Raw genomic sequence first — 25,546 nt, 5'->3', positions numbered from 1 at the left:
AAATAAAACAGTATTTGTGAATAGTATTGGTGGTATCCTTTGGGGTGAGGGTTTATTGGAATCCTCCATTTGCTTCAGAAGCAGGATGATGATGAGGATGATGCGGTATCGGGGGTGGCGGTTCAAGCATAGCTCGATGCTCTTTAGCTCGATCTATGACTTTGGTGTAGATATGATCATTGTACGGAAACACGCAGCCATCTCCGAGACCGCCGTATAGCGGAACTAACAAAAAGAGTTGATGCATCAGTTTCCAACAAAACGAGTACATACATCAATATGGCCACATGACGTACCAAACCATCCCCACGGATTGTTTCCCATTACGGCTCGCCAGTTGTCGGCTGCGCCGAGATCCCACAGTTTATCGTTTCGATGAGTAGTCACAATTTCGTAATTATGCCCACTGGTGTCGAAATCCACGCGCACTTCATTTGGCCGTGTTGAAATATGCTCTATCGTCGTCTGGTTCCGTAAAATGTAAAACAAGTGAACAGCAGCGAAACCCCACAGTATCACTCCGAACAGAAACCCACTAGTGCACGTAGTCGTTCATAACAGCGTATCGAATTTTCTGTTTGGTTAGTGACTTACAGTACGAGAAGAACGACCCATTGAGGATCCAGCGGCAGTCTCTGCGTTTCACATGCTTGTCAGAATACATTATTCCTCACAGTCGGTATTAACACCATAGCATCCTTTAGACTTACCTCCTTGGTTACTGCATTTACAACGAGCGGCAAGGCACTGCACAGTACCCATATAGCATAAAGGCCGGTGTATACGACAAAAAGGAAGAAAAACTTGTAATTCCTGTGGCCGACACATCCACTGATCCTAACAACCAACACCCAAATTGCTTGGTCAAATGTCCAGCACAACAACAAAGTAGCTTGAGATCAAGTACTAGCATACCACGGACAATGGCTGCAGCGTGTTGTTAGCTATCTTTGGTCTGATTAGCATTGTATCAATGCATTAAAACCTACTGATCCATTTTTAAAATACATGCGTTGCATTCCCTGCAATGGTGTGTTCTATCTGGTTTGAAGCATTGGCACATCTCGCAGTATCTCGGAAGCCCATCACCGCGGCAATTCGACAAAAGCGGTGTTGCTTCAGATGTATTGCCATCCAAGGTATCCAATGAGCGTGCAGACATTGTCTTTCTATCGAATAATCGGCGAGAATAAAAGAAACGCGGAAGTGCTTCAAACTGGGTATTGATGTAGGAGCCTCGTTCCATTGATGACAGCGGCGACGTAGCGAGTGCCTAGTGAACAATTAGTGGAGGGAATGTGTGAGCCTACAGTGGAGATAATAGTTTCATACAATGCTTTCTGTCAGCACTTGCATGGATAGCTTTGCCCGGGTATGAGAATAGCACACGTAGATATGAGAATATCGTCATTAACCAAAAGATGCATGCGATGATCATAAATAGCACTAAAGGAACGCGGTCGTGTCAATGTATTAGGAAATATATATTCCCGTCACTCTGCTCACCTGCTTCCACCGTATCCTTGGGTTCTCTTTCAAGCAGCAAGGCAGCTGTATTGCCAAGTGAAACATGTCAATGAACACTGCTGAATCTCGTCATTGCGAATTACGTACAGCATACTCGAAAGACGTAAATGTACCACGAGTAAATCAAAACTCCAAGTACAAATATAGGCAGTAGGACACCACCTACTGCCATGCCAAGTCTACTGGCTTTGTCGTCTTTGGCCATTGCAAAAGCTGGAGCAAACTTGCACTAGCCCGGTTCTTTTACTCAGTCCAAAATTCATGCATCCCTCTGGGTGGAGTAGACGTTTCTGTAAAACAGAAACGCTGTTGTTACAAACACGAGCTACTTATTACAAAAATACATGTCTTGTCGTATAAAAGCATACGTTCATGACTCTATTCTTGCGGTTAGAATATATTTGCCTGCAGAAACGTTTCCCAATCGCTCCAGGTGAAGCCGACAGGCAGACTCCACAAGGGTATATCGGATGTCAAGTTGGTTGAATCAAACTGAAACGGTGTAGATGCTGATGGAGGCAAATATGGAGCTAGAGTAGCTGAAGTATCTGAAATCTGTGGTTGCGCAGATCCCGATGATTGCATGTCTTGAGAATTGTTGTTTAATGGGTGATACATGGATAAAATGGATTCCTCCCTATACTGCTGAACGTCAGGCTGCTGTTGCTGATGATTGCGTCCTTCCTGCTCCAAAGGTGGTAGCTGTGTCTGTACAATTGGTTCCATATATGATACCGGAACAGCAAACTTTGAAGACAATGACTCCAATATCCTGACAAGCCGATGGACTCGGAGGCCTCCTTTGCTTTTAAAAAGTCTGATGAAATGTGTCAAATTATTGATACCTTGTCGCCGGGTAATTTGATTGTCACTTCTCGCATGGAATAGGAAGATAATAGCCGCCTGGAAACATGGGCTAAGAGTTGTTGTTTGTCAGATCCGAAATAAATGCATAAACCTTGCCGCCGAATTTTTTCCGCTTACTATGTGCACATAGTCAAGTAGATATTGCTCGGTATTGAATTCATTAGCGCTTCCATGCAATGTAGCAAGTCTTGTGCTGCTTGTGTGCTTATAGGCAATGCTCGCAAAGCGACAGCATCGTCGACCGATACAGAAGAATCCTTGTGTTGAATGAAAGGCCGATGGAGGAGTAGTACCAGACAGTAGTACGAGACGTCAATCAAGGCTTTTTCCTTGGCAGTAGCAATTTTTTATAAAGACCATTTTGGAACGAGCTAGCCGTTACCTGGGAAGGGAGAGCATGGATTATTCACATGCCAGACGGAAGGCCATATGGTATTCCTCCACTGCTGTAGCTCAGCTTCAAGCTTCTTTGCTAGCTCGAGATTAGGAATCTCAGATGATTGCTTTTTGGGTGAATAAAAGCCTCGCAAGATTTGATCCAGTATCGATGTAGTCATTGTTGCTGCTTGGAAAATAGAGTATATCGGTCGCTGTCTTGTTAGATCTTCTCTTGCTTGAACCAATATCTCTGGGATATCTGGTGCATCTAGTGTATTGTAAGGCGACGCAAGCTCCGTCGCTGTAGGCCATTCGACATCAAAGTCTTCATCTGCAATCGTTGGGGGCCGTCCTAAATCCGCTGCTATCTGGAATTATTCCAAGTGTATGTTAATTCCACCGTTGCCACCGTTTTACTTGGTAATATGTACCCATTTATCGATAAGATTGATACAGTGCCATATCCGTCTCCTTAAATTCAACTTCAAATTGTGGAATAGACCATCGTAAAGAATTACGATGCAACCCGAGATCGACTGCCTTTGTAAAGATAAACGTTAATAAGAACAGGTGAGCTTCTAAGCATTGAGGTATATATACCATCCGAATCGCCTACATCGTTTGCGGCCAAAGGAGATATCAAGAATTTTAGCATATGCACAAACCCATCGAGCTTTATATGAAGAAGCACCTACAACACCAGTAATAAACCTAGAAGCGTATACGTTAGTACATTATACAATGGAGCTGTATCCGAACGGATACTTGCCAAACGAAATCTGAATATATCCTCCTCTTCGCAAAACTCAATGATCAACGAGGCCAGGATAAGCCATTGGAGAGTGGTGATACTGGATTGTGTGTGAGCCTTTTCTGCAGCTTGACATACGTTTTGTCGTAAGGTATTCCTGAGCTCCTTGATAATATCTGCATCTACCAAAGGTCCACCAGCAAGTTGTGTTCCATCTGAAAGCGTGATCCAGAGACTGATAGACCAAACAGAATATATCAAGTTTCGTTCGGGTGGATGCGGATTAGCAAAGTAATATTGTTCCAGAAACGTAATCTTGTTGAGAATGGGAAGGTATAGATGGATATATTTGAAAAAGCTAATTTAAGAAAGGTTAATGCATTGTTCCTGCGGGAAAAATGTATGTGCACTTACAGCTCCACTAGGTGGTCAGCTAGCTCCACCGTCATCTGAGGAAGATTTTCCGAAAAGAGACTGGACCGATGATACTCAAAACTGGGCCTTACAGGAGGATGCGATGCGACCTGGGACCTTACAAGAACATGCTCATCCTCGTCATCGTTAACCTTTTGCAAAATCCCCCTGTTCTCCAGTTTGACCCTTCGTTTGAATCGGAAGACGTCGTCGTCCAGCAAATGGACACCTGCACTGATACCAATATATTTTGTCCGAGCATAATCAGCAAGTGTTAAAGCATCAAACTGCTGCGACACGCCAGAGCTTAAATTCTGGGCTGTTACTAGTTCGTTCTGGTCCGAGCGATGTGGAGAGCTGCTGCCCGATGACTGTTCCCCCGAAGCATATTTTTCCAACAATGCTTCCATTCGACTTAGTCGTGCTTCGAGCTCATGTACGTATCTGCATTTATGTTTGAATAAATGAAACATATATTTTAAAGTGAGCTCGTGTGCTTGCCTTCGACTGACAGGCCCTCATTTCTTTGTTTCTGGACTGAACTGACATTCCGTCTGTGCCTGCTTGCAGTTACTGCACGGAACCGATACCCCTCCATTGCAGCGGATCTTCTTCCTGCATGAGTCGCAGCTCTTTCTTCCACGCGTGCGCTTTGCTCTAGGCGTCTCTGTTGCTGTCGCTGCTGCTGGAGACCCTTGCTCTGAAAGCCTGGGTAAAATGCTAGGAAGTGGATGTCGCTGATGCAAATGTTAAAACCCGTTCATGGTACTCTCTTCAAACTAAAAAGGAAAGCGAATTTGGCATGCAGTTATCTCTAGACCGAAATAATCAAGAAGTACTCTTCTGTATTGTATCTGATGAATGAAAAGCAACACCTAAGCTAGAGATTTTCTGTGGATTCTAGTCTAGAAGATGTGTCCTGATATTTTAGCAACATGAAATGTATAATATTTAAGGTCGTTCCAAACATGTAAGCATTAAATGGACCATCCTTATCTTTCTAGGGAAGAACCCGTCGTAACAAGTCCAATCGATTATTCCTCTCAAAAATAATGGCCATCAGCATGTTATGTCTAAGGCTAAGATAATTGGAGTAGTAGGCCAAGAGATGGGCCGAAAAGCCAAGCGCAGAGAAGGCAAGTATCGGAATGGATTCCATTGGCCATCCCATCCCTGGCACGACTGAATTCTTAGCTGAAACAGCGCAATCCCACTTCCGTCGTCCTTTTCTTTTTTCCCGCCTTTCAACCGTCTCTCTTCCTCCTCTCTCTGCGTGTGTGTGTGTGTGATTGTCTGTCATGGGTAAAGGAAAGCGAGCGCACACGATCAGCTTCCCGAGCATCCCGAGCATCCCGAGCATCAACTTAACTGCTCCCAAGTCGTCAGCTGATCACTCGCTGAGTGTTTCGCCACCAAACACCATAACAACGGCTCGCTACCTCAATGTCCCTGCAACCCCTCGCTGGACGCCGCCCCGTAAACCCGCGAAAAAGTACGATGATCTCGAGCACAAGATGGAGGCAGCACCGCTCTACGTCTTGGTCTGCACCTATCTTAATTACTTTGTCCTCATTTTGTTCGGTCACCTTCGCGATATTCTCGGTAAACTTTTCAAGCCTCAAGACTACACACACCTGCGAATGAACGATGTACGTTATCTATCTGCAGCCACCTCCCGTCAGTTTTATCAATTGGAATAATCAATCGCTGTTTTTAGGGTTACGCGCCTCTTGTCTCGGATTTTGACTCATTTTACACTCGACGTCTGTATATGCGCATCCGGTAACTATCCAAAAAAGTCAGAAATATTATTGCATCGAACTAAACGACGAACTCTGAAGGGATTGCTGGAACCGCCCTATCACCGGCGTTGCTTCGCGAACCGTTAAAGTGCTAGAACGCGAAACCAAGGACTTTAACAAGACTTTTCGGTAGGATAGTCTTATTTTTCTCGTATGCATTCGGTCCGGCGACTGACAAGTTATTGCTGTTGCTAGATTGACCGGCAGAGTCACAGAGAATCTAAACTTGGCATCTTACAACTACCTCGGCTTTGCTCAGAACCGTGGTCCGTGTGCAGACGCCGTTGAAACGTCGACCCTCAGACACGGCCTCGCATCTGCAAGCACGCGCGCTGAAGCCGGATCGCTCCAGATGCATGCAGAGCTAGAAAGTCTCACTGCTCGCTTCGTTGGCAAGGAAGATGCTATGGTAGTCAGCATGGGATTTGCCACCAATTCGACAACCATCCCCGCACTTGTCGGCAAAGTGAGTCTTCTAAAGGGGACGCCGTGGCAAGTTGAGGGTTTCTTACGCAATATTCTAGGGCTGTTTGATTATCTCTGACGAACTGAACCACGCTTCCATTGTTTTCGGCGCACGATTGTCCGGTGCATCTGTTCGCGTTTTCAAACACAACAACATGGATGATCTTCGTGAACTGCTCCGAGAAGTCATTTCTCAGGGACAGCCTCGCACTCATCGTCCGTGGAAGAAGATCCTGGTCATCGTTGAAGGTCTTTACTCGATGGAGGGTACCGTCGTGAACCTTCCTGAATTGGTCGAATTAAAGAAAGAATTCAAGGTTAATAAGGATTTTTCTTGCTAAATCACAATATTTTAACCTGCTAACGCTCTATCGTCTTACTAGTTTTATCTCTACGTTGACGAAGCGCATTCCATCGGTGCTCTCGGCGAGAATGGCGGCGGCGTTTGCGACTTTTACGGTGTTGATCCAGCTGACGTTGATATTTTGATGGGAACCTTCACAAAGTCGTTCGGTGCTGCTGGCGGTTACATTGCCGGCGACAAGGCAATTATTGACCATCTGCGTGCCAAAAATCACGCCTACGTCTACGCTGAACCCATCTCCATCCCTGTTGCTCAGCAAGTCATCACCAGCATGCGCATTATCTGGTGAGTTTGCTCTCTACTTCAGAATTCAAAGGGTATCATCTTACTGTATCATTCCTAACTTATGGTGGGTAGCGGCGAGGATGGCACTGACGATGGCCGCAGAAGAATTAAGCAGCTAGCTGAAAATTCTCTGTACTTTGCTGCTCGTTTGCGTCAAATGGGTTTCATTGTTTACGGTGACCACGGAAGTCCCGTCGTCCCCTTGCTTTTGTTTAATCCTGCAAAGATTCCGTAAGTGCAAAGAACTGTGAAACTCGATATAGATAAACTAATTAACCAAATTTGCTGCTACAGCGCATTCTCCCGAGAGTTGCTCAAGCGCGGCATTGCTGTCTGCGTTGTAGGTTACCCTGCTACTCCCATCATTTCCTCGCGTGCTCGCTTCTGCTTATCTGCCTCCCATACTAGAGAAGATTTAGGTAATATCTGATAAGTTTTCAATTTTACAGAATCATATTCTCTAACTCTTTCTTAAATAGACCGTGCCTTGGAAGCCATCAGCGAGGTTGGCGACTTGCTTTTGCTTAAAGTGAGCCAAGAGCCGAGAGAATAAGAGAACCTTTCGATTATTTGTTTGTTATATTGTTTTGACATATATGCATCCCTCCCGCCTGCGTTTGTTTGCTTGATGTACGATGTAATCTTTTGTTTTCTATTTACAACACTTTATAAATTTCTTTATTTACATTTACCGCGTGCTGTTCATGTCTGTTTGCAGGAATGCGTCCCATTCACTCCAGGTTACGCCGCTTGGAATATCCCAAAGTGGGACTTCTGAAGCTAGATTCGCAATATCAAACTCCATCGGCTCTCCGCCGACCGGTATCATTGGCACAGAGACAGGAGGAGCTTGTGCCTCCGCTGCTGTTCCAAACTGTCCCGGCGGCGGGTGTTGCTCCTGATGCTGATGTCCTTGCATTATATCAGTATTTGGTGTCATGGTTTGATCAATCAAGTTGCCCGAATCATAAGGGATGTACACTGAATCCATGCTGATGGGCGCAGCAGGTTGTGAGACATTCATTGAAGAATCGGCGGTCCTGGAAATATTAGTTGCAGTGTTACTAGTATTAGTAGTCGTAGAGATAGTGTTAATGGATGGTTGGCTCGACATGACCGTAAATGAAGTATCTTGTGAAGTTTGTGAATCAGTGTAAGGCGGTGGTGTTGGAAGTCGCTGCGGCGGCTGCGGTACGACAGGCACCGAGAAGCGATCGGCGAGTGACAGTAGTACTTTAGTTATACGGCTTGTCTTTACACACTCTTCACGTTCGTACGCTTGTGCGCACCGCATCAGATTCCGTGCGCCCTGACGGCTAGTGTATGGATTGTCGCCTTTAGCGTTGAATAAGAAAATAATGGCCGCTTGGAAGGTTGCACTGTAGTAGAACGTCAATATCAAAGTTGCTAGATTGACATACAGAACACTTACAAGGCTGCAAACACCCACGGCAACGGCATGAAACCTTGCGATTCCATAGACTCGACAAAATCAATAATGTTACACGCTGCTGCGGTGCAAGTACTCAGTGCCCTCAGCGCCATGTGTACGTTTTCAGACTGTTTATGATTGATGAATGGCCGATGGAGCAGCAGAACGACACTGCTATAACAAATATTGAGGACAGCTGCAAACGGCATGTATACATCGACTTCTGTGCCGGCCATGTCGTACTGCAGTTCCTGCGGTAGATTAACTTTCCAGCTGTCAAGTCGTGCATCCAAGTCATCGATCAGTGCAAAGTTGCGCGGACCACTGTTTTTAGTTTTGGGTGAATGCAATCCAAGAAGGACGTGACCTAGGATTTGGGATAGCTGGACCATATTGACAAAACAATTATACAGAGGTCGTTTATCCTCAATGTCAGCCTGTGCCTGAAGCATCAAATCAGGGGTGAAAGCTCGAAATTCAGGATCGCGAGACGCAGATCTGTGCCGAGAATCAATCTCATATGGTGACGGGCATTCGATATCGAAATCTACATCCATGATGGTGGCCGGTCGTCCGAGATCAGCCGCAACCTACAAAGAGATAAACTATGAGTATAGACATATATAAACGTTTCTAAGTGCGCGATTGAATTTACCCATTTATCCATCATGTACGCCGCAAACCATATGCGTCTTCGCAGCTCAACTTCGTCTTCTGGAATTTGCCATCGAGTAGCTCTTCTGTGCAAGCCGAGGTCTTGTGCCTAGAGTAGCGATAGTGAGCTTATTATACCAGAAATGGATATATTATCCCATACCATTCGAATAGCCTGATTTATCACGCGAAACATGAATAATAAATTAGCACCGCAGTGATTGTAAGCCCCACATGTCAGTTTCTTACCATTCCTGTCGTGAACCTAAGGTTTCACGGCTTAGTAATGGCGCAATGGACGCATAAAATTTCGCCAGACTTACCAATGAAATGTATCTTCTTCGACGTTCTCTGTCATATCAAAGAACATGCTCAAAAGAATGAGAGTTTGAACTGTGCTGATTTTGGAGCGCTTGTGCACGTTGACAAGCACTTTCTCTGCTTGTTCCCAAAGCGGATGCCGTAGTGACATAATAACTTCACGGCTCCATGGACGATGCTGATCATTTCTGCAAACCATGAAACGTGTAGCCACAGCGAGCACAGCGTACAATAAATATTCATCAGGTGGGCATGGATTGTGGAAGTAGTATTGCTCTAAAAATGCAATCTTGTTGATGATAGGACAGAATGGATGGACAGATCTGAAGAACCTGTAAACCGCAATAGATCAGGGTTCGTTTGATCTGTCTCTCTGTGCAAATATGCGTCCACTTACACATGAAGCATGCAATCGGCTAATTCTTGCGTCATATTTGGTATTTGATCGAACTGTGCAAACTGCCTAGACTCTGGTTTCGACGATCGTCTTTCTTCAGACTTTATAATAACTTGTTCATCTTCGTCTTCATTCAGTTTGTGAACGATCCACTTTTCTTCACGCGGTTCCTGCTGCTCCTCATTGCCCGGAAACAGATCTTTATCAATCAGATGCACTCCAGAGCTTTGACCGAAATAAACTGTCTTTTCGTAATCCGTCAGCGATAACGCACGCATTTGCTGACACAAGCGGATCGGTGAATCTTCCCGTTGATCATTTGATGGCTGTTGTTGATTGTTGTACATCTGTTGGGCAGGCAAGGGCGTAGTTGTTGTGGTTGTCGAGGGTATCCCAGAAGTAGTTTGCTGCTGCTGGTTACCGGCCATATTTGCCAAGAACTCTTCCATCCGTTTTACACGTTGCTCAAGTTCTTTCTCTGAAGGTTTCAAACTCGATGCGTTTCCCCATATTCAATTATTATTTCTGTTTGCAAATCGGATCATTGATGCGCTAGCTTACTTTGCACTACCACCGCTACCACCACACGATGGACCTCTTTTCTTTTGGTCGTCGAGAAACTGGCAAGGTATGCCTGCAATCCGACAAGTCGTACAGGGTTGCAAAGTGTCAGCGTTGCAGCGTGTTCGCTTCTTGCGGCATAAATCGCAGCTGCGTTTCGCTCGAGTACGTTTCGGGCGAGGAATGTCAATAACCTTGGACTGGGTCGGTTGCCCAGGCATGGGCAGTATCGTAGGCAGGTTTGATCGCGCTGGAATCTCGTTACTGCTCATTCTGCGCCATGTCAAGCTGGGGAAAAAGGGAAAAATTGAGACTTCCACCGCAGCAGTTCAAATTCGGGAAAAAGCTTGGGGATCGGATCCTTCACCGACAAACCGCTAGCTCCAAGATAACATTTCCTAATTGTATATTAATCAAAGCTTTTTCTTGTTTTTCTATGCAATGTGCCAAACCGGTAAAAGGATCGAGAAAAGGCTTATAAATATCATTAGTAATGATAATAGTATCTGAGCACAGTATGAGATGCCGGCGACAACTATCGCCATCCGTATAAGTACAGACGAAGTAATGGGAAACCGAGTACAGCTGTCAAAGTTTAGGATACGTGCCTCAGAGGATGGGGAAGAACAGGAGACCAACCCTGATGGATCAAAATGTTCTACGAGGTGAAAGGAGCACAGCATTTAGCTCACATCTATAACCAATTGTAAGTATAAATACTGAGTATCAGCAGCGCTTGGAGCGGTAAAGTGGAAAAGGCGACGACTTCGAGTTGAGGAAGTACCGTTTCCCAGCCCGATACGCCGATCACCTCGCCCACGGGCTTTCGTTCATGAAGTTCGGTTTCGCGGTTAACGAAGAAGAGGCGATCGTCTTGGCGGACGTGGCTCGCTGCAAGAGGGCTGCTGACTTCATGACTATTAAAAACCAGTTGTTTGCGAGAGGAGAGGTGCCCCTTGGGATCGAGTACATTCGTATGGCTATCAACCATCTGTAAGAGGCAAAAAATAATGTCTTTCTAGAGTGCTTATATAACCTTTAGACTATTCCTCTGGCGCACAAGAAAAATGATGAGAAAAAACGATGAGGATTAGTGGCGCCTCCACCTGTACGCACACACGTTCGACAATGCTTTCCTCCCTCTGGATGGATACGACGTGAAAAGATTTGAGCAGATTTATTTCTAATAGAAAAATAGATCCGAGGTGACCTAGACCATAAGCAACCAACACGGCCTGATTTTCTCGGACATCGCAAAGGTACCGCAGCAAAGACTCGATTTCAGCTTGCGCTCGACGAACGAGGAATGGGATGTTTTCACCGGAGAGGACAAACCGGATGGCACCACAGACAAGCTTATGCAGCAATGTATCGAAAAAAAAAAAAGATGACCTGCTTCCGAAGAAAAAGCTGTTCCATCATTTCGAATCGCTACTGCAGTCTGGCACGGACGGCAACCGTTGGTGCACGGCACCAGATGATGGACGATTCTACTATTAAGAGACGGCAGCAGCACGAGTTTCCATCACACCATTAACCTTCAAAGAAATCGCCCGCTTTCTCATCATTGTTCTTCCCCTGAAGGTTAGTATTAATTAAGTGTGATTATTCTGACCACTATTAATAGACGATTGTAGCGTCATGTTGTTGTGCAATCATAGGTTGGTTTCTAGGAAAAGTAGCAGTAGAAACGGTGGGTCCAAAGATATCCAGTGAGACTGCATCAAAACTTCCTATTACGATTGCAATAGCGCTCCATATTTATACTCGAACTCTGAGTGTACCACACGCAATAAAAGCTACTGATCCCGCTGGCGGCAGTGTCACCATAGATTGGAAGTCCTTTGTATTGAGTCCTAATGACTAGAATTCTAAAACGAGGATCATGTATGTGGGTGCGACCAGTGATTGTCACTAGCGGATACGACAGTTGTACGAAATCACGAGCGTTTCCAAAACCTCAAGCATACGATATCCCAATCGTCCACCGGAGACGAAGATCGATCCCCGATATATGTAGGATCACAAGAGGACTCGATCGAATGGATGAGTCTATGCTCCAGACGATATAAGCGATTTGCCCGGCACCGATGACACCCAGCTTTCCAGACTGGAAAAGGGCAATCAATGAATGAAATCCAGTTTTGACTGATGTCGCCTTCCACAATAATACAATGAGTGACTTTGGAGTTCGCACCTGCGAACCAATTCCCAAAACTCTTAGTAGGACAATAAAGCCAGAGTATATACACTTTTTCCAAAAATTAATGTGTATAAATGTATTATAAAATTTCACAAAATGCGACAGTATATATATCCTACACCCCATATTTTGCATCCCGGTCTTTTTGTTCCAGTTCAACACTTCGTAGCAAGCAAAGTAAGTAACCTTCGACTTTGCTATAATTAATAACAATGCCCTCATTTTCCCGTTCTCAATAAAAATCAGCTCCAAAGGATCATGTCAGTACCCATTTTGGATGAGCCTGATCAAATTCAACTTCCAGCACTGCAAATGGAAAAGGAGAACAGACGGAAGGTGAAAATAGAGTGCAGCAGCATAACACGCATTGGTTCAGAACTAGCAACTTTTGAATTATAATAAAGTCCCAACACTCGTAGTTGATTTTATACGGCTCGTTACTTTACATGGTGAATATTATGCTTCTTATTCATCGGCAAGCGGGTACTTTGGTCGGATATCGACAGGGATACCTTGTAAAGTACAGTCTCGTGAGTTCACCGCCGCAGAAGATGTTTACGATCAATTTAATAATAATAATAACTTACCGCTATGCTCTATACGATTCAAAGCTTGCTCGATTTCTCGACCAAGCTTGCCGTATTTGTCTACAAATTCAGCAACTGCTTTCTTGTCACCGTTACCTTGCAATACAAGAATGTCGTGCGTGAGATCAGAAACTGCCTGTTGCATCTTGTCAAAGTTGACACCAAAGAGGCCAGTTTCTGGATCACAGAAAGCACCTCCCTTTGCGAGTAGGTAGTTCAATTGGCAGAGCTGGAAAGGTATAGCCCATAAGAATTTGGATTTACTACTACGCTGTGACGTTGAGAAATACCTGGCCGAGACCGTGAGCTTCCTTGATACCGAATCGAATGCTTCTAAAAGCAGAAGCCAAGAAAGTCACCCAGAACTCTTCCTTTGTCACATTGGTAATCTTTCCCTTCTCGACCATCAATGCAGCTGCAAACAATGCAGCAATGTCTATTCAAAGATGCCTTGATTAGAGACTTGAACCCCGAATGGGTATACAGAGGGTGGCGATACTTTACCAGCTTTAGCCTCTTCCATTGCACTCTGGAACTCTTGGAGTTTTGAACGCACTGTGTGACCATCCAGAGTGTGGTGAGGACCGTTAGAGTGGCAAACTTCATGCAGCAAGATATGTGTAGTGAATGCGTCGCTCGTGAGATATTTGAGCTGGCTCTTGTCGAGGACGACCTCGGCAATGGGCACTAAAATATGCTGGAATTTTCCCTGTTGTACATTCTTGATCAGCACAAGTTTACTTCCACCCTTTTTAATGGCTTTTTCGTCGTTCGGAAGGTTGTACGCGGCTGTCATGGGCACCTACATTGAATTTTAGATCTGGCTACCAGTTTCGTCCATTGGAGGATATCATCCTTACAGCCACATCTCCTCCAGCATACAGTTGGTTAACAACGACGATGGGTGCAGGGATAAGCTCAGGGTTGCGGTATTTGTCAGGTACTGGCAAGTTATCTTCAACGAACTGCAAATCACTAAACTCTTCCAACAAGCGAGATGACTCTTCATCGCGGACATGGATAAAGCATTCGTAAGCAGCCTTGATAGCAAACAAGTTATCTGTGTACACTTCATAGGGACCAATGGTGACCTCAAGCTTGTTTCCTTTGCTGAGACGGAGCCAGTCAACTTCGGATGAGAGATAATCGTTGGATTGGAACGCATCTGCGCGCGATCGCAAAAATTGAGCGATAGTTGTTCCTTCTTCCTTCAATGGAGGCAAGTTCTCCAATTCCTCTGCAGCTTCGCTCATATACTGTGCGGCCGGTTCAAGCAGATCCTTGTATTCTTCCGAGTAAGGGACGCTGTACAGCTTCTTTGAAGAAGGATCACGGTGGATCACAGTGTAGTAATTCTTTGCTTGAGCTTGCTCCTCCGGCGAAAGGCCATTGACCCACGTCTCAAACTCTTCCTTAGTCATATCCTCCGGATAATAGTTACCGCCTTCAGGACGTTCAGGCACGCCGTCTACAAACGAAACATTGTTGTCTTCTCGCGCCTATGAAATCCATTAGCTTTTTGTGTGTGGCAACGACGACGACGCGGCGTTGTACTTACCCAGGGACCTTTATAAATTCTAAAGAGTTCACAGAGTTCCTTGTCGCCTTGTTCGTGTAGCTTCTTTTGGAGGGCTTCGTTGCCGGACCATGCTTGTCGAAGATAGACCTGGTCGATACACTTGGCTGCCCTGACCAGCTTCTGGAGCGCGGAGTGTTCGTGGCGACTCAAGTTTGATAGGTCAGCGGTGCATTCGAACTTTGCGAATCGCGCCAAGCGACTGGAAAGACTTCTTGTGACGGGAGTGGACATGACAAAAACAGGACGATAAAAGAGCGCGGGAAAAAAATGGCTACCAGCCTTATATATTCGAAGTCGTTGCGGAGCAGCCAGTCGTTGGCATGACAACTTTGGCAATACGCGCTTCAAATGGCAGTCTGTCCAAGCGCCGAATAAATCCGGATTTTGTTTTCTGCATCCCCACACACAAGATCCAGCAAGGAACGGTAGCAGTCTATGACACATAGTGGGACGGATGTCTCGTGAACTGCATATACAGTGGATATCGTCCTTAATCGTACCACTTTGCAGCTTCTATTTATTTACAAGCAAAAAGAGACGTATACAATCTGAAGAATCAAGAAAAATACGGTAGCATACATTGTCAATTTGACGAATGCTGTAGAAGATGTACAGGATATTCATGATTATATTTTGAAATAGGTGTTCCAATAGACATAAAAATCGCATATCTAGTTAGCGAATATTTTAGTCTTGATAGAAATCTAAACTTTGTACAGATGTCCAAATGTAATGTTGAGTTCATGCTGGTATTCATAGTTCTTTTTATTTCGAAGGCTACTATCCCGATTCAAATTCAAGCACATCATATGTTGCATAATATTCTACTATTGAAAACATAGATGACTGAACATGTATCTCGCGATACAGGTCAGTGGAATCCAAAAGCATGGCCTATAGCGTCATGTTCAAAATCTTTAAGCTGTGGATTTAACATTTTGCGCGTGTTGTCCATATTTCTGTCATGATTATAGAATTTGCTTGATCGAATGTTTTTAATGCGCATATTCAATTTTCGTGGCATATCGCTATATCAGAATGAAGGAAGTAGACTGCATCTGTAGCTCACTTACGCTTGTTTGGATATCTGGAGCAATTATCTGATGGAAGGTGATCGAAAGCGTAAAATCGACACATCCGGGGGCGCTCGAGCGTTAAATATACTAGCTTCGAAATAAACTTTGGGCAAGTGGAGAATTAGGAGGGGATTTCATGCAGGGAAGCAGTACTACGATTTAGCCACGACGATCGAAATATTCACCCCTTCCCTGGGCGACAGTTTCAATAGAATTACACCAAGCAAGGTAAAGTAACATTTTTTTATCGAACGACAGCAAATTGCCAAGAAGCGACGTTCGGGAAAAGAGGGCCACCATGGGAAAAGCAGAAGGTGTTTTCTGAGCAGACAATTTCGCAACGTTTCGCAGGCTCCTATCCTTTTTTATCCTCGCCTTTCTTCTTTTAATACGTTTAATGCATGTTCTATTATTAAAAGGCGCTGCTGCTCTTTAGAGACTATGAATATACACCCTGCAAGCAGACATTCCTTCACAGATGCTCGACGCAAAAGCGCTGTACTCTCGCGGCCATCGCAGCAGCACCAGCAACAACCGCCGCACCGTCCTGTTTCTCTTTGCCTGTCTATGGATCGCAGCGAGCTTTCTGCGAAAATTGCAGAGAGTTTCCAAGAATTCTCGGTCATGCTTGACAAAATGTCGGCTCCAACAGCAGCAGCAGCAGCAGCAGCGCCGCCGCCGCCTCCTCCAACACCTCCTCCACCAAGGTCGTCTACGCTATTTGTACGACGAGCATCGTCGGCAGCTGTTGTACAACCAGTCCGGCAAAGTACAAGCTCACTATCCTCATCTGAATTATCTGCATCCACCTGGTCGGCCTCATCGCGTTGTGCCTCGCCCACACCTCTTCAGACACAAGCAGAAGACAAGCAGCAGGAGGAGGAGTTTTCAAATCCAGCGCAGTACGATGCATTGTACCGATTATCGTCAACAGGAAAAGTTCAAGAATTGGATGAATTGATACGCGATGGCATGGACATCAATGCGCCTAATAAACGCCAGTATGGCACAACAGCTTTGATGTATGCTGCTTGTTTTGGGCACGTGGAATGTATGCGCTTATTGTTAAAAGCCGGTGCCAACATCGATGCAAAAGATGAAAGCAAGTAAAATGATATAGCACGGTTTACAACAACATTTACTAACGTATAAAGTATACTCTTGCTTTTACAGAAGGGTGGACGGCACTCATGTGGGCTATCTGTAACAACCACACAGCTGCTACCAGTCTACTTGTTCAACACGGTGCTTCCCTGACGTCAGGGTCCATGAATGCCCTAGATTTTGTCGACGACAACAATATGGAAATACATAGAATCCTCCCTCCAAGGCCTCGAAGAAGAGCATCGACTGTACCCAATAGAGTACGCAAGAAAGATCGACCGAAAAGGTTACAAAGATCAGCATCTGTAGCCGTCGACGAAATTGATCGTGTATACTACCAAGCCGACATTAATGGTTACATACAGAACGCCCAACAGCGGCAAGAACAGGAACATTACGCTGACGATATCGATACCAGTGATGACGACCATGAAACCGATAGCGATGCGCAAAGTTTTGAATCAAGTATCCGCTCAATATACCAATTCAGCTGGGATAAATGTCTGCTGGATCAGATGTTTGTTTTTACGCAGGATGACATGTCTCGAATTATTGATACCATTATCTCGGACTGTACTAAATCAACGTTGAAATCACAGGACGATTTACATATACCCTCAGATGTCTTATTTTTATGCTGCCGATATGCACACTATCACTCCAACCGGGAACTCCTCCATGCATTTCTTAATCTTGCCTTGACAAAAATTACAAAGTCTATAAAGGTACGGAAACAATGACTTGCATGTAATGAATATGGGCTGTAATCTAACGTTCCGCTATGTAGTCCAATGCACGACAGATGCAAATTCTTTGCTTCTGGATATCAAATTTGCATCGGTTGTTACTGTACCTTAAACGCGACGCCGAATTGATCAATTCATCGCTCGATGCCCAGACTCGCATTACAGCTCTCATAGACGATACATATCACCTCGTTGTTGCAGACTGTACAAGACATTTAGAAAAGACGCTTGAGCCTGGGATGCTAGAATTCGAGGCTTGCAGCAGTGGAAAGGTCGAATTTGCGGATGATGAGACTGCGTGGCGACGCCTCTTTCGAAGAAGCAGCAGTGGAAGCAATATCCTATCTCCTTACGCAATTACGACATCTCTCATGTCCATTATACATACGCTGCAGATGTATAATGTTCATCCGGGTATTATCGACCAAGTTATCGGGAACATTGTCTACTTCATCTCGAAAGATCTGTACTTTCGGATCCTCGGCAACAAAAAGTATCTGTGTCGATCCAAAGCGCTTCAAATTCGAATGAACGTGTCGGTGCTGGAAGACTGGCTGCAATGTAATCACTACACCGAGGCATTGACACTCACGGGGCCATTGACTCAGTTGCTGCAGCTGTTACAATGCATGTCGCAGCAACAAACGGCCCGCGCTGTGCAGGATGCATTCCCTTTGCTGTCAACGGAGGACATTTGCCGCTGTATCGAAAATTACCGGTACGAAGTCGGAGAGCCGCGTTTAATCAGTGTGGCACAGTTAGATGCAGGGCGCGTTTCGTGTGAAATGCCACGTAACACCAAGTTCTCGTTGCCATTGACACCATCCAATCCTCGGCCCTCCGTGTCCAATGGCCGGCGCAGCATCTCTGACGACATTTACAACGAAGTATGGAAGCAAAAACACGAGAAGAAGCAAGAATGGAAAATGATGCCGAGCATATCGCTCGAATGGTTAAGGAAGCTCGATCGTAAATGAGTCCTTTAATTACGGTGTCACGAGCCCGGATTGCCCACTTTTTACCTCCTTCATTCCTCCAAAAGAAATAACAGTTATATTCTCTCTCTCTCTTCTTTTTTTTTCACATGGGTGCTCAAAACATATGCCCAGTCTGCAGTGCTGATCTGTCCAAAGGCGGTCATTACGAATGGTGCGCCTTGCACAAGTAAAGATCTTGAGATCTGTGGGTTCGAGGTAGCAGAGTGCTAATTTTTCCTTTCAGTGGCAAAGCAAGAAAATCACACAGTTGCTCAGCGCAGCAGCAACGCAAACGCAAATGACCTCTGTTTTTTTTTTACCTGTCCCAGGACGCCGTCCCCATAGTATAACATCGCCGAACCTTTGCTTGTTGTACCAGCTGTTCAGCTGACACAGTATCCGAGACAACGGATTATCCTGCCAAATATGTTAAAGTCCAAAAAAGCTTTTCATTCAAGGGGACAGGACGTCTCCCATAATTTTATTGACCACAACAATTATCCAACAACTTGATTATTTACTGGTTCGCATTTCTTCGCGCCGACGTTTGCGAAGTTGCTGCGCTTCTGTGCGAGGAATATTTTGCTTGTCCATGAAAAAGTATAAATCCTGAATAGCCGCCTTTGCCTTGTTGCTCGACATGGATGCTTTGACCTGCAAACGCTTCATCTCCAAGTTGTCGTCACCTTGCTTTTTCAGCTTTTCGAGTTCAACCTTTGATGTCTTTAACTCTTCGTTGATTTGATTCTGTTGTACCGCAATATAGGTCACTTCATTGATATATTTATCACTACACCCTTTTTGTTCAAGAACGTACCTTCTCTTGCTGTATCCGCTTAGCCTGCGCTAACACACGCTGATATCGTGTCTAATAACAGGTACAGAAAGATGTAATCAGTAAATGTGTCAACCGATCCCTACTTTTTGGCTTTGATATACATACATGTTGCTCATGTGCTTCTTTCGACTTGATTTCCACTTGTTTCGTGAGCTCCTCGATCTTTTGCTTCTGCTCTTCGAGTTCCTTCTTTTCCACCGCCGTTAATTCGGGCGGTACCGTAGCAGGTGCAGCGGCGACAGGACTAGCCGGTGCGGGAGCGGGAGCAGGCGCGGATGCAGCCTTGCTAGCGGCTTCCTCGGCTGCTTTAAGTTTGGCTTCAGCCTCCTCCAGTCGCTTCTTGAACATCAGCGCTGCCTTAGTTCTCTCTTGTGCCTATGCAAAGAAAAAGTCAGTTAATCGTACCGCTCAGCTTCAGGTCCTAGATTTACTACTTACGATCTGACCAAACTTCAACACCTTCGAGTCGGATTCTGACTTTGAGTTCTCGAGTTCATTCATCTTGGCTTCCATTTGAGCCTTTTCTGCCTCGATCGTTTGAACGTTCTTCTTGGCTTCTTCTAGATCAGCCTTAAGTTTATCAACCTCAGCGGGATCAATTTTCTAGATATAGAAAAAAGGTTAAAGTGGCAGGCTTTATGGTAACGAGATCTCAGATTACTCACGTTGTATTTTGATAATATTTGGTTTGTTCTGGCACTCCATTCAGCCTTAGTCTTCTCCAACATTTGTACGGTATCCTTGTTGGCTTGTACTTCTGCTTCCAGCTCACGAACTTTGGCTACAAAGCAAATTTGAATCTCTGGTTTCGCTTGCCATCTGAATAGACAACCTTGCTGCAACTTACATAATAATGGTTCAACTTCAGCAGTCTTGGCTGCACTTTGTTCTTCCAACTGAGAGATACGTTCCTTTAATTTGGCAACTGTTGATCTCAGTTGTGTGTTGTTTTCTTTGTATACAGTAGCTTCGTTTTGAGCCTTTGTGGTCGTCTCAATGTGGCGGTTCTCAATCTGTTGGTTTTCTTCACGCAGTTTCTCGAGCTGCGATCGTGTATGCGTCAACTGCTGCTGTGTAAATTCGTAGCTGTTCTTGACACGTTCGAATTCTTGTCGAACGTCGTTGTACTGTGCATGTAGCATATCGTTCTCGCGACGTAGCGATGCGTTGACTCCTCTGAGCTGTGCAACTGTTCTGTTGGATAAGTCCATAAGTCCTTCCGAATCTGGGGATTCTGAGGTCATAGACTGCCGGTTCTTTGCAACTATTGCCAGCAGTTCTTGGACTTGCTCTGTTAATTTATCTTGGTTGTTGCGGGATTCTTCCAATCTACATCACAGAGCGGAAATTAATTTCTATCTGTTTTCGACAAGCTGATGCAATGTTGCACATTACCTGAGCTTCATCTCTGCTTCTGCAGTCTCCCATTGTTCTCGCTGTTTGTTGTACAAAGATTCATCAGATTTCAGACGATCTTGCAACTGTGTCGATTCAGTCTGAGACTTGAGCAGACTTTCAGACAGCTGTTGGACTTTGCTCTTGAAAGATTCTGCTTCTTGCACGGCTTTATTGCGAGTTTCAATTTCTTGCTGCAACTTCTCCTCGGTTTCCTTGAGCATCTTGGTCTGTTCACCAAGATCTGTTCGAAGCTGCGAGATTTCCTCAAAGAGTTCCTTGATACGACCTTCCAGTGAAACCTTCTCGTCGCTCAACTGCTGCTTCTCAGCCATCCACTGCTCTTCCAACTTTGTCTTTTCTTCGTTATCTTGTCGCAAACTGTTAATTAGACTCTCAGTCTCTTGCAGTCGGGTGTTGCGAGCTGCTAAGTCTTCGTGAAGTTTGGACATTTCAGTTTCCATATCTTTGACAAATTGTTCTCTTTCTTTGTTGGATTTCGCAAGCTCTTCTTTGATCTTCTCTGATTGTTCTTCGTATTCGGCCAAAACACGCCGTAATCGTTCGATTTCTTCATACGCAGCTTTCACTTCCAGACTGTTATGCTCCGCGGTGCTCGAGCTATCTTGGCTGACAGCACCCGTCTCTGCTCCTTCAGGAGCAGCTGCACCCGACCGTCTTTGTTCGAGCTCAACTTCCAATACTGATAATCGAGTTTCTAGTACAATACGCTGATCCTTCGCTGCTGCCAAATCGGTCTCCAATTGGCTTTGGGTTGACTTTATACGCTGCAGCTCAGTGCTGGCTTCCATGTATTTCTGCTGCCATTGGCTGTTGTCGACTGATTTGAGCTCTTGCAGCTCCCTATCGGCTGCAGAAAGCTTCTCTCGCATACTCTCCAGCTTCTCTTTTTGATCTTTAACTTGCTCTTTCAGAGTCTCGACATACTGCGTTGCTTGACTGTTGGTAAGACTGACAGTCGCGTTAAGCTGTTGCAAAAGCTGAGATAGATTGTTTCGTTCTACGGAGAGGCTGTTCTTCTCCTCCAAAAGACGTTGATAACTGCTTTCTGATCCTTTCAATTCCGCCTTGAGGACCGCATTTTCATTGTTCAAAGCTTCCGCTCGACATTTCTGCTGCGAAATTTCTTGGTTGATCTCTCGTATCACTCGTTCATTTTCATCGAGTCTTCGTTCCAATTCGTCATTTCGTTGGCGTGTTTCCGTCAACTCTGTCTGCTTCAAGTTGATGGACTGCATTAAATTAGAACTCTTCTCCTTCCAATGGATAATTTCTGCTTCGCATCGTTTGAGCTGCAAGTTCGTTTGCGTTAAGGCGTTCTGGGCATTATCGAGCTCGGTACGTAACCTCTTCAAATCCTCATCCACTTCTTGTCGATAGGCATTGGCTTCAGCTTCAATCTCTTCTGCTCGCTTCTTATAGTGTTCTACGAGCTCTCCTGAATCGGTCGCTGTAAGTGGAGTTGCACGTTGTCCACTTTCGTTAAGTGCAACGCGGTACATGTCTCGTTCTTTCGAGGTGGCATTGATGCTAGAATTCAGGTCTTAGTATATATGATTTAGAACTCTGCCGAGGGCACCATACCTAGCCTCCAAGGAAACGATCTTCTCATTAAGAGCCTCGATTGTACCCTTCGATTCGTTGATCGCTTCATTGAATCTGGCTTTCTCTGCGGCAAATCGAGTGATTTCCGCGTCCTTCTCTTGGATATTTTCAGTCAAGGCGCGGACGTTGTAAAGTAGCTCCTGGTTTCGCTTTTGAAGTTCCTGTATATTCTTGAAAACAACCTTGTCGTGATCGATTCCAGGGGTGTTGGCATATTTAATAAGATCTTCGTAGCTCTGTACACCTTCAGGCAATTCTCCACCAAGTGTTTCAACTTCACGCACAAGATAACAGACTTGATAGCTTGTGTCTTGCAATACTTTTTGAAGATCATCTCTTGTTTTCTGCAAATCCCTCAATTCCGTCTTCATTTGCGTTATCTATATACATTTGATGAGTAACGCTGTTCGATTAGAGGATCTACTCACGTACCAATTTCGAGTTATTCGCATTTGCTTCCTCAGCCTCCCTGGTTCGCAGTCTCTGCGTATCCAACTCGCGAAGAATGCGGCGATGCTCATCTTCAAGCCTTTCATGATAAACGTCTCTGTCGCGTTGCTCTCTGATCAAGCGTTCCATATTGCGAACAAGGTCTTCGTTCTTGGTCATGAGAAGCCCGTAGGCATGCTGCAGTTCAAAATATTCTTGATATACGTCCTCCCAATTTCTTCCAGACTTTTCATATTGGCGAATAAGCCGCAAAAGATTACTTGGAGGTTGAGGGGTATCGTGAGCGCCGTTTTCGCTGCTGCTGGCGGTTGCAGAGCCGTTCATCAATGACTCAGCTCTTTCGCGAGCAACTTCTAGGCGTTCCTGACATTTCTGAAGTTCGAACTGCAGGGATTGATTTTCTTGGTGCATTCTTTCCCGAGTCAGTTGCAGTTCGGTTTCTGCGGTCGCTGCTGCTGTTTTAGCTTCTGCAACTTGACGTTCGCTTTCCTTCTGCTGTTTATCGTAGATCGCGACAAGCTCCTGATGAGCTTTCTTCATACTAGCACGGCTGAGCTCCAGCTGTTCACAACGATCTTGGAGACTTCGTGCTCTTTCCGTTAGAACTTCGTGTTCGGCTTTGCACTGCGACAATTGCAGACGCAATTCCTGCTTTTCATTCAAGAACTCTTCGCGTTCGCGCTGCCAGTTCGTTTTGTCGGTCGCAAAGTTCTTTGCCGCAAGTCGCTAAAATATACTAGTGTAAGATGATACTTTCGCTGAATATTTAACGATCACTCACATATTTCTCTTTCACTGAGTCCAGTTCAGATTCCAGTAATGCAAGCTGTTGCCTTCGTGTGGACTCTTGCTTTGCAAGTGTCTGATTAGCCGACTCTAATTGCTGATGTCGCATCTATCAAGGGAAACACGTATTCAGAGATCTGTATACTGTGTTTTGTATAACCAAGTAACTTACCTTCATGGTAGCTTCTGCACTACTGAGACGCCCGTTGACGAGTGATAAATCCAGACACTGAGCATTCAAACTAGCGATCTGTTCATTGAGCTCATTTTCCTTGTCTAAAAGCATCGAATGAATACGCGATCTTGTGGATTAGACAAACATTTGTAGTTTACCGCGAGCTTTCAAAAGCTCCATGCGCAAAGAAGCAACAAGCTCCATGATGGATCGCTCATTGGCATTAGAAAGATCGAGTTTGACGTCTGTTTCAGCGCGGACGCGTTGATTTTCTTTGAGCTCGGATTTCGCATTGTCAAGTTCTGCGAGTGCTTGTTCTAAGCGTTCCTCTACGTAGTTCGAGTGTTAAAGCTGTCTGATCCTGAAGAAATTCGTTACTGCATACTTGTTGACTTTTCCGAGGCAGAGACAGCATCGTAAGATTCCTGGAGATTTTTGTACTTTTCCAGGACCTCTTCGTAACTTAAGGCTGCAAAGGCTCAAAAGTGAGCAACGTCACGATTGCATCTAGAATCAAAGTACAATACCGTTGCTGATCCCGACGGCTTCATTCTCTGCGGTCGCCATTAGGGAAGAGCAGAAAGGTAAGAGCCTCCCGTGGGGTTTTCTGCTAAGTGCATCATTGTCCGCATTTGAAACCAGGTAATTTGGGTGCACATCTCAGTGAAATTGGACGCGCCTTGCCGACGTAGACCGATAGCTGGAAGCGATTTTTCAAGCTTATACCAAGCTTCTGTTATAGACAAAACCATTAAATGCATCCATTTAAATAAAAGTGAATACTGGACATATATTTGACTAAATAGAGCTTGATAAAGTGTAATACATAATATCCAGGAATGCACATCTGCAGTATGGTATCATTGGCTATATTTTCATTGTTCTCTATTCCCTGAAGACTATACATGATATCCATGAGCACAGCTATTCACATATGTACAATATTGAGCTTTGATATTCAGTTTCCAGAGAACAAAATAATAATGTCAGGTTGACGATCGTCCCTGAAGCTTATGGCGTCAAACACGGAACCATAATTAGCTACCGTCCAGAATGCCGGAAACTGTAGAACCGGCGATGGTGGCAGTAAAAACATTTACAAACGAGGATCGATCATCATTTACATGATGAAAAATACGAGCCACTTTACTAGCTATATTTACAAATTCATTCATCCAATCGTTGTCAGCATTTGCCAGATATGCGACAAGTTTATTCGAGAAGTCCGGAACTTGAAAGCAGTCTTGTTCGCTCAGAAACGCAAGAAGTCTTGCTACCTTGGAGAAATGCCGATGACTGTAACTGGTAGATCATTTCAAACCAGTTTAGCCTTGGAAATCAAATCCTAATAAACACGCACTAAATTGTAATCTCCTTTAAGGCTAGACAAGAAGCCAGTAAGGCTTGGACATTTGAAATTCGAAGGATGGCCATGGAAACCCGAAGGCTGGACAAGAAACCAGAAGCCCAAAAGCTGGTAAATGCACGCTCAAAGCACAGGCTCAGAAGAACCTATACATTGTTCATCGTAGCGCGAAACACTAAGATGACGAAGACCTGATGTAAGAAGGTACGAGACAGGGATCGAACCGGTCCAAACAGCAACAGCTGGCAGCAGAGACGCAAAGTACCTATGGATCCATTCATTGAAATCGGCCCTGGAAAAAAATGGACAAATTGGAAGAGTAAAATGGCCTGATTGGTCTTGCTCGCGAGAGTGTCTGTGAACAAGCATTTGTTGCATCTTTACACGCTGTCTACTTGGTCCGCTGCATTGTCAGTCAAT

General features: G+C 44.9%; 10 protein-coding genes across 10 annotated transcripts; 3 read left to right on the top strand and 7 right to left on the bottom strand.

Moving 5' to 3' along the window:
• Nucleotides 1-52: 52 nt before the first annotated feature.
• VTP01DRAFT_8424 (uncharacterized protein) lies at nucleotides 53-1,732 on the bottom strand (the record flags this gene model as incomplete). The annotated part of the gene is made up of 9 exons (XM_069387544.1): nucleotides 53-225; nucleotides 297-535; nucleotides 595-635; nucleotides 711-837; nucleotides 916-927; nucleotides 990-1,273; nucleotides 1,355-1,446; nucleotides 1,507-1,551; nucleotides 1,615-1,732. 9 exons carry the CDS (start codon nucleotides 1,730-1,732, stop codon nucleotides 53-55), a joined length of 1,131 nt encoding a protein of 376 aa, XP_069241302.1.
• A 185-nt stretch (nucleotides 1,733-1,917) lies between these two features.
• VTP01DRAFT_8423 (uncharacterized protein) lies at nucleotides 1,918-2,567 on the bottom strand (the record flags this gene model as incomplete). Its single annotated transcript, XM_069387543.1, has 2 exons — nucleotides 1,918-2,443; nucleotides 2,512-2,567. The coding sequence occupies 2 exons, from the start codon at nucleotides 2,565-2,567 to the stop codon at nucleotides 1,918-1,920; spliced, it is 582 nt and encodes a 193-aa protein (XP_069241301.1).
• A 198-nt stretch (nucleotides 2,568-2,765) lies between these two features.
• VTP01DRAFT_8422 (uncharacterized protein) lies at nucleotides 2,766-4,558 on the bottom strand (the record flags this gene model as incomplete). Its single annotated transcript, XM_069387542.1, has 9 exons — nucleotides 2,766-3,140; nucleotides 3,204-3,243; nucleotides 3,291-3,312; nucleotides 3,373-3,384; nucleotides 3,468-3,483; nucleotides 3,542-3,881; nucleotides 3,938-4,381; nucleotides 4,439-4,444; nucleotides 4,512-4,558. The coding sequence occupies 9 exons, from the start codon at nucleotides 4,556-4,558 to the stop codon at nucleotides 2,766-2,768; spliced, it is 1,302 nt and encodes a 433-aa protein (XP_069241300.1).
• A 677-nt stretch (nucleotides 4,559-5,235) lies between these two features.
• On the top strand, nucleotides 5,236-7,406 carry VTP01DRAFT_8421 (uncharacterized protein; the record flags this gene model as incomplete). The annotated part of the gene is made up of 9 exons (XM_069387541.1): nucleotides 5,236-5,586; nucleotides 5,655-5,719; nucleotides 5,779-5,868; nucleotides 5,935-6,205; nucleotides 6,264-6,521; nucleotides 6,588-6,853; nucleotides 6,926-7,084; nucleotides 7,148-7,272; nucleotides 7,333-7,406. 9 exons carry the CDS (start codon nucleotides 5,236-5,238, stop codon nucleotides 7,404-7,406), a joined length of 1,659 nt encoding a protein of 552 aa, XP_069241299.1.
• A 135-nt stretch (nucleotides 7,407-7,541) lies between these two features.
• Nucleotides 7,542-10,490, bottom strand: VTP01DRAFT_8420 (uncharacterized protein; the record flags this gene model as incomplete). Its single annotated transcript, XM_069387540.1, has 8 exons — nucleotides 7,542-8,232; nucleotides 8,286-8,875; nucleotides 8,941-9,048; nucleotides 9,103-9,114; nucleotides 9,189-9,204; nucleotides 9,263-9,592; nucleotides 9,658-10,149; nucleotides 10,219-10,490. The coding sequence occupies 8 exons, from the start codon at nucleotides 10,488-10,490 to the stop codon at nucleotides 7,542-7,544; spliced, it is 2,511 nt and encodes an 836-aa protein (XP_069241298.1).
• A 162-nt stretch (nucleotides 10,491-10,652) lies between these two features.
• On the bottom strand, nucleotides 10,653-11,209 carry VTP01DRAFT_8419 (uncharacterized protein; the record flags this gene model as incomplete). The annotated part of the gene is made up of 2 exons (XM_069387538.1): nucleotides 10,653-10,876; nucleotides 10,939-11,209. The coding sequence occupies 2 exons, from the start codon at nucleotides 11,207-11,209 to the stop codon at nucleotides 10,653-10,655; spliced, it is 495 nt and encodes a 164-aa protein (XP_069241297.1).
• Nucleotides 11,210-12,886: 1,677 nt separating this feature from the next.
• Nucleotides 12,887-14,818, bottom strand: VTP01DRAFT_8418 (uncharacterized protein; the record flags this gene model as incomplete). The annotated part of the gene is made up of 6 exons (XM_069387537.1): nucleotides 12,887-12,933; nucleotides 13,009-13,237; nucleotides 13,299-13,444; nucleotides 13,513-13,810; nucleotides 13,869-14,507; nucleotides 14,567-14,818. 6 exons carry the CDS (start codon nucleotides 14,816-14,818, stop codon nucleotides 12,887-12,889), a joined length of 1,611 nt encoding a protein of 536 aa, XP_069241296.1.
• A 1,286-nt stretch (nucleotides 14,819-16,104) lies between these two features.
• On the top strand, nucleotides 16,105-18,490 carry VTP01DRAFT_8417 (uncharacterized protein; the record flags this gene model as incomplete). The annotated part of the gene is made up of 3 exons (XM_069387536.1): nucleotides 16,105-16,765; nucleotides 16,837-17,492; nucleotides 17,555-18,490. 3 exons carry the CDS (start codon nucleotides 16,105-16,107, stop codon nucleotides 18,488-18,490), a joined length of 2,253 nt encoding a protein of 750 aa, XP_069241295.1.
• A 513-nt stretch (nucleotides 18,491-19,003) lies between these two features.
• On the bottom strand, nucleotides 19,004-24,327 carry VTP01DRAFT_8416 (uncharacterized protein; the record flags this gene model as incomplete). Its single annotated transcript, XM_069387535.1, has 14 exons — nucleotides 19,004-19,237; nucleotides 19,308-19,358; nucleotides 19,434-19,703; nucleotides 19,767-19,931; nucleotides 19,994-20,109; nucleotides 20,176-20,657; nucleotides 20,724-22,274; nucleotides 22,329-22,729; nucleotides 22,782-23,525; nucleotides 23,581-23,694; nucleotides 23,758-23,861; nucleotides 23,919-24,089; nucleotides 24,146-24,229; nucleotides 24,288-24,327. The coding sequence occupies 14 exons, from the start codon at nucleotides 24,325-24,327 to the stop codon at nucleotides 19,004-19,006; spliced, it is 4,527 nt and encodes a 1,508-aa protein (XP_069241294.1).
• Nucleotides 24,328-24,961: 634 nt separating this feature from the next.
• Nucleotides 24,962-25,459, top strand: VTP01DRAFT_8415 (uncharacterized protein; the record flags this gene model as incomplete). The annotated part of the gene is made up of 3 exons (XM_069387534.1): nucleotides 24,962-25,065; nucleotides 25,142-25,237; nucleotides 25,342-25,459. The coding sequence occupies 3 exons, from the start codon at nucleotides 24,962-24,964 to the stop codon at nucleotides 25,457-25,459; spliced, it is 318 nt and encodes a 105-aa protein (XP_069241293.1).
• Between the last annotated feature and the right edge of the window lie 87 nt (nucleotides 25,460-25,546).

Source organism: Rhizomucor pusillus (assembly GCF_041956525.1).
Source record: "Rhizomucor pusillus strain CBS 183.67 unplaced genomic scaffold VTP01scaffold_5, whole genome shotgun sequence".
Taxonomy (NCBI): Eukaryota; Fungi; Mucoromycota; class Mucoromycetes; order Mucorales; family Lichtheimiaceae; genus Rhizomucor; species Rhizomucor pusillus.
This window is presented reverse-complemented; position numbering and strand designations above follow the sequence as displayed.